At 39.1% G+C, this 6,324-nt stretch overlaps 1 protein-coding gene across 3 annotated transcripts in view; it reads left to right on the plus strand.

The window, feature by feature from the left end:
• The window catches only part of LOC119436421 (pseudouridylate synthase TRUB2, mitochondrial), a 76,351-nt gene extending 70,245 nt beyond the window's left edge, over nt 1–6,106 (plus strand). For all 3 annotated transcript variants that reach the window (XM_049657790.1, XM_037703266.2, XM_049657794.1), the window contains 3 exons: nt 4,030–4,102; nt 4,519–4,655; nt 5,729–6,106. In XM_049657790.1, the coding sequence (XP_049513747.1) occupies nt 4,030–4,102; nt 4,519–4,655; nt 5,729–6,009 (491 nt within the window). In that variant the 3' untranslated portion in view covers nt 6,010–6,106. The remainder of the gene's footprint in view (nt 1–4,029; nt 4,103–4,518; nt 4,656–5,728) is intronic.
• The last annotated feature ends 218 nt before the right edge of the window (nt 6,107–6,324 follow it).

Raw genomic sequence — 6,324 nt, forward strand, 5'->3', positions numbered from 1 at the left:
GGGCCAACTTCACCAAGAAAATCCTTGATTGCAAAGACTACGGAGTCAAAGCCTGGATATCGAGACCAGTAATAAACATTTATTTTCTCTTTGTTCCGTTATAGTAATCAAAGAAGTGCTATTAGCAGAACTTTTTGTTGGGCTAGTTGGTGCATGTTACTGAAGTATTAAAGCGCCAAACAGACGACACAAGAAGAGACACGGACGAGCGCTTACTAACAACTGATGTTTTATTGAAAGAAACACAATATATACGCAAATCTGGCAGCGTAACTCGCACATTGTCCAAAATCACATGGTAACCAGGCAAAAGGCAATAAAAAGATTGTAAACGATGATGAAAGCGCTCGTCCGTGTCTCTTCTTGTGTCGTCTGTTTGGCGCTTGAATACTTCAGTGATTGCTATTAAACTGCAGTGTCTTTTCAGAAGAGAGGCAGCGCTGTGCTCCACTTGGTGAAGTCATGAAAGATCTGTGATATGAGGCTAATTTCTGAATTGGGGAATATACACCTTTGTTATCCTGAGTAATTTACTGTGTAAAGCAGCATGATGACAATAACATAACTATGACTGCAGTAACAATCTAGTATACAGCACACAATCTAGTGTCATTAATATTAAGAAAGTGCTTGCACTTTTTTTTTTTAGAAACAATCAGAATTATTGCACTACTCTGTTTTCTGCACAAAATAATTCATATTAACCATGTCTTCCTTACCCCTCTCTCGTCCACATCAAGACGTCTGCATAATTACCATAGTTTTCAATGCCTCTTTGGTAAAACAAGTGCGTTTAATTCATCCGCCCTGCCACAGGCTATTGCATATTGGAATGATTTTCCCAACAGCATTGCAAACATTGTTGATCCTGTGACTAAGAAATGCAGTAAGCAGTCTCTTTACCTAATGTTCATGTGTTGTTTGAGTGGTCTTCTACATAAGAATAAGTATACTTATTCTTATGTAGAAGACCACTGATACATTTGTTCATGTGTGACACGTACTGCTATTTTGTAAGAATTGCATGAACATTTGCACAGTTGATTTTCTGCAACCCAACGATGCATAAGCAACAATGGCGACTTCTACTACTAATGTATAACATTTCATTTCATACTGCTAAATTTTGCGTAGTGAAGTAACTTCCGCTCCTGTTCAATATGTTTAACCTTTTCTGACCCCCCTCACGCAATACTCCACCTTGGAAAGCCTGTGAGGACCTTGAATAAAAAATAAATTAATAAACCACGACGGCATGACTACAACCACATTGGGGCCTATGACAGATCAATGACAGCGATGACATGACAGCAGCTGCAGCCTGTCAATAGTGACGATGGCATGATGACAGCAATGACATTGTTGATGACGTATTGTTGACCGAGATCCAAGACGGTCAACAGTTGTCTTTGTGATAGGACCATCGAAAATGACTGCTGTGCTGAAAACTGCAATGTGAACAATTTCACTTCACTTGGCCATGAATTTATTCTGTCTTTAGGAATTATGACTAGGCTAATCACTCGAGGCACTTGAAATTTCGCAAATGTCATCTTCAGTTCAACTTTTTCTATGCCAAACCTTATCTTCGTATCTCCCTCAGCCTGCACATGAGAATGAAAATTTAGAGCATGCAGTTAGAGCATTACACTGCAGCGTGCCATTATGGACAATCAAACTCGGTTACCTTGGATATCGCTGCTTTGTGCATTAATATGAGACGATAGTTGCTAATGTGTGCAGGGTAGAACATTTGATTGCCAATAACTCCACTCGTACAACACGCATTGAAAGACATGTTGAAGATTATTTGCGAGGTGATGCCCTTTATTACAAGACAGATTTTCGGCACTTTTCTTAAGTGCTGCAACTTGCAGGCCTTTTAATGCAACTTCCCTTTCACCATGCCCTAAATGTTAGAAGAAAGATCTTGTCTTAAATTTATTTCTATAGTGAGGTACCTTCAACACTTAATGAGTGTATGTTTGTGTGAATAAGCAAACAGCGTCGTTTTCAAAGGTGTACATTTTTTTGGCATGGTGCCATGACAATGGGGCTGTACATAACCCCTTTGCTTCTGCCTGTGCAGCGCTCCCCTGCACCTGGTGTTCTGAGGCGCATTTTTTTGCTCCATTCAGCATGTTCTATGCTGTAAGAAAATTACTCTAAATTCTGCTACAGACATCACATTTAGAACATGTCTACTTTATTTTGTTTACAAGAGACTTCCGCATCAGATGCAGGAAAGAAATATATACAGGGAGTTTCATTTTAGCTGCACCAAATTTTGAAAAATTGCCTGTGGCAGATAGCACAATTATAATCCTTGATCTAAACTACTCAATGAGGCGGCCATTACTTCCACGAGAAATCAAAACGCCTAATTGAATAATTAACATGATTATGCTAATTAACTTTTTAATTAATTATTTTACAGCACATCTTTCAATCTACGAATTATAGCCGCTGAGTTCGCAAGGTGCATCTACTTGGACCGAATTCTCAGGACTGAACCAGTTTCGAGTTATTAATTTTCAAAGTGTACGACGAAATGCATGGGCGTTCCTGTTAACTTTTTGAGGAAAATGGTGTTTTATGCATTGAAGCACAAAGTTAACTGGAACGCCCATGCATTTCGTCGGATACATTGAAAATGAATAGTACCTCGAAACTGGTTCAGCCCTGAGAATTCGTTCCAAGTGGATATGCCTTGCAAACTCAGTGGCTATAATTAGTAGATTAAAAGGTGTGCCATAAAACAATTAATTAACAAGTTCATTATGTAATTATGTTAATTATTCAATTAGGCATTTTGATTTATTGTGGAAGTAATTGCGCAATCTGTCACAGGCAATTAAAAAAAATTCGGTGCAGCTAAAATGAAAAACCCTGTATATAGAGAGCATAAGAGAGTTCAAAACATGTAGGAACGGTGGAATAAGGCTTTGCGTTTTCCCACTCAGAACACCTCTTGGACTTTTTTTTTACTTGGCCCTTGAAAGATAAGCACAGCCTCAAAGCTTCTCCTACACAGTGTTTGGAGGCATGTGCTAAAAAAAAAATTTTTAAATGAGCCCACACTCGGAAGTCTGTACACTTTGTTCAAGCTTGTTTGTCTGGTTGCAACAGCTACGACAACAGAGGGAAGTATGGTGAACGGGAAGCTTTCCGTTGTTTTACTAGCAACTTCTGCTTAAACTGTGGACAAGTATAAGTATGCCCATCTAGTGTACGAAACTCAAAACAACTAGAAAATAGCCTGCAGTATGCTGCCATCTTTGAAAATCTCGTAAAAACGCCTGCTCTAAAGGCGGCCTCTTCTGGCCTGGCCGGCCTAGCGCCGCCCACGGGACTGAATGGGTTAAAGAAGTGTGCGTACTGCACAATACTTGTCAGACATCAGAGCTCCACTTGTATTTATTTAGTATGTGTAGGAAATATTTAATGTCAACTCTTTGCAGTACCAGTGCAGTGATCTATGCTTCAGTGCAGCCATCAATTGTAGTTTTCAAATGGAGGGTATACCATGTTGTATTCCGGGTCTGCTCTGTAATATGCAACAATTGTACATTCTCTTGCAGCATTGACATTATATTTGTAAATAAAATTAAAAGCTCCTCAATATTGTGCATTCTATCATATTCTGTACAACTTTGTACAGAAATGAAGGTACAATACCACATTCTATCTGCTGCTCTCAGCGTGAAAAATAGTGTTAGCTCTGGAGGTAAATCTTAAAAACGCTAGCAAGCAAAGGCAACTTAAGGATTTCTAGTCTAAATGTATTGGTGCCTTAGTTTGCAGACCTAGTCTGAATTGTACTTAATGCACATAAGCAAGCTGCAGCACAGCGTTGTAGCTATTCTATACTGTCCTTTCTGTATTGTTCATTATCAGGAGGCATTATTGAGGACACAGATAGTGCTTATTCATTCATAGCTGGCAGCCGAATAGTACTGCTACATAAATAAAAAAAAGTGCTGTGTGCGTAACACATGCCACTTACAGATCCTCTCTTCTTTTTACTAGGTCATATCACAGTTGCAAAGCTAGAGCGACTTCTAGGCTCCATCCAATCGGCATATCAAGTTCAAGCATTTAAGTAAGTTTATATATTTACTTAGGTATTCTTCATTTCCCATAAAATATGGTTTCATACCATGCAGAGGAATCCTGCTAAGGCGTGACATGTAGCTTTGTGCTAAGTGTTTCATTTTGAAGTCACAGTGTAAATATAATTGCCAGAGAACTTGCATTATCAACATACCTAGTTAAACTAACTGATGAGAGGTGTGGTTAAAGGACCTTCCGTTGGTTTAACTTGGAGTTAAAGGACCTTACATTTGTGGAGATGCCTACAGGTCTGTCAAAAATGACCCATCTCAAAAGACTAATGCTTGTTCTGGCGTAATAGTTCAGCGGAAATCCGCTAGGTGGAGATAAGTAATTCTATACTAGCAAGGAGTGTGCTTTCATGGTTGCTCACATTGTATTTGATGTAAATGAGTTTTTCTTCAGATATGCAGGTGTGCCCCTGAACAGCCAGGCAGCATTTGAAATGGCAGCTAAAGGCACGGTGCGACCTGCTGATGAGTCTCCTACTCTTGTATACAACATTCGCTGTGTGGAACTGGATCTGCCTTACTTCACACTTGGTACGAGAGGGCTTGCGTGCGGCTAAAGGAAAATTTATTAAGCTTGACCCCAACCTTTTTCTCATAACTTGAGTACCTAGTTTGTCTTGCAGAATTTCTGCCATCTCCGAAAACAGGTCAAAGCTAAACATCATTAAAGCAATGTGTGGAACAATTTTCATTTTAAATGTCTTACTTTAAATTTTATTTTGGATTTTCATAGAATTTATTTTCATATATTTATTTCGAAGGATAGAAATGTTTTTGAGCGGGATTAGGGGCTTATGTGCAGTAAAGTAACATTTTATTTCATACTACTAAATTTTATGTAAAGAGTTGACTTCCACTTCTTTTCAATATGTTTAAACTTTCCAAACCCCCCTCACGCAATACTCCACCTCAGAGCCTGTGAGGACCTAATACTTGTGATGAGTGTCATTTAGAAAACCTCCCTGTACGTCTCTGCAAATGTTTAATTTATTCTGAAGGTAGAAATGGTGTATTTCAGCACGCACCTTGTTGGCAGGTTGGTGCTACATGCACTGTTAACACTAGCCAGATTGGAAGCAGGCCAAAGCAATTGTTCTAGTGCCTCAAGTTTTAGGATGAGACGGCTGTCATTTATTGGAAATTAACACCATAGCTTGGAGACATATTTCGTTGCACAGAAATATTTTGTTTACATTGTTAGATAACAGATATTGCAGTGAATATCAGCCCTTGTAAGAATATGTCTTGCACCTGCTTGACTATGAATCTTGCAATCATATGGTGGCATATATTGTGTCATTCCCCAAGTAAATTTGAGTGCTGAACACCAAATTATTATCCTGTGAATACGTGTGTTTGCTTTCTTACACAAGCCTGGTGAGTACAGCCAATCGCCTAGTATCCTTTTGTATTTATTTCCCAACAATCAGTGTCCAGATAAGTCAGAAACCAGTTTAATAAGCATGAAACTATAGCATACAAAATATTTTTTTCAGGGACTTTCACATTTGCTCTTAGTATTCTCTGCATAGCAGAAATTAATGATGTAGTTTGAGTTGTCATAGTAAAGTAGCAATCGTTTTTCTCTCTTCTTTTACTTACAGAAGTGAGCTGCATCCATGAAACTGAGAACTATCTTCTGCAGCTGGTGCATGAAATTGGGCTGCACCTTCATTCGTGTGCCATCTGCCATCGTGTACGACTCGTACGCTACGGTTTGTTTAACACCGATTTGGCCTTGCTGCGAAAGCATTGGACTTTAGAAAATATCTTGAGAAATATTCAAGACTGCCAGCCGCTTGTGGCTCAAGAGCTGCTTGAGCCTCACTCGCCACATTTTATTGACTTTAATGAAGCCAAACAGATTCCTAGGCCAGGAAAATAATAGTGAGCCCGTGCCGTCACTGAACTGCCAGCTTATTCTAGCTGTGTGTGTCTTTTTTTTTTTTTCAATAAAATGCCATATATTTATTTGTGCTATGGATGCATGAAGGTTTTCACTTGTACTAATTTTTCTGCAAAAATCGCTTTTAAATAATGCAACATTTATGCACCCGGTACAGTAGAACCTTGTTGGTATGTTCCTTTCACGTTTTCCTAGCTCTGAAGCACTGGTTCCATCTAGATCTCAACACAGCTCACAGTCGAAAGCCAAGAGCAGGTGGACAAAGGCACACGGGGTTGCGTTAAGGCCAAACTA

This window comes from Dermacentor silvarum, chromosome 1, assembly GCF_013339745.2.
Source record: "Dermacentor silvarum isolate Dsil-2018 chromosome 1, BIME_Dsil_1.4, whole genome shotgun sequence".
Classification (NCBI taxonomy): Eukaryota; Metazoa; Arthropoda; class Arachnida; order Ixodida; family Ixodidae; genus Dermacentor; species Dermacentor silvarum.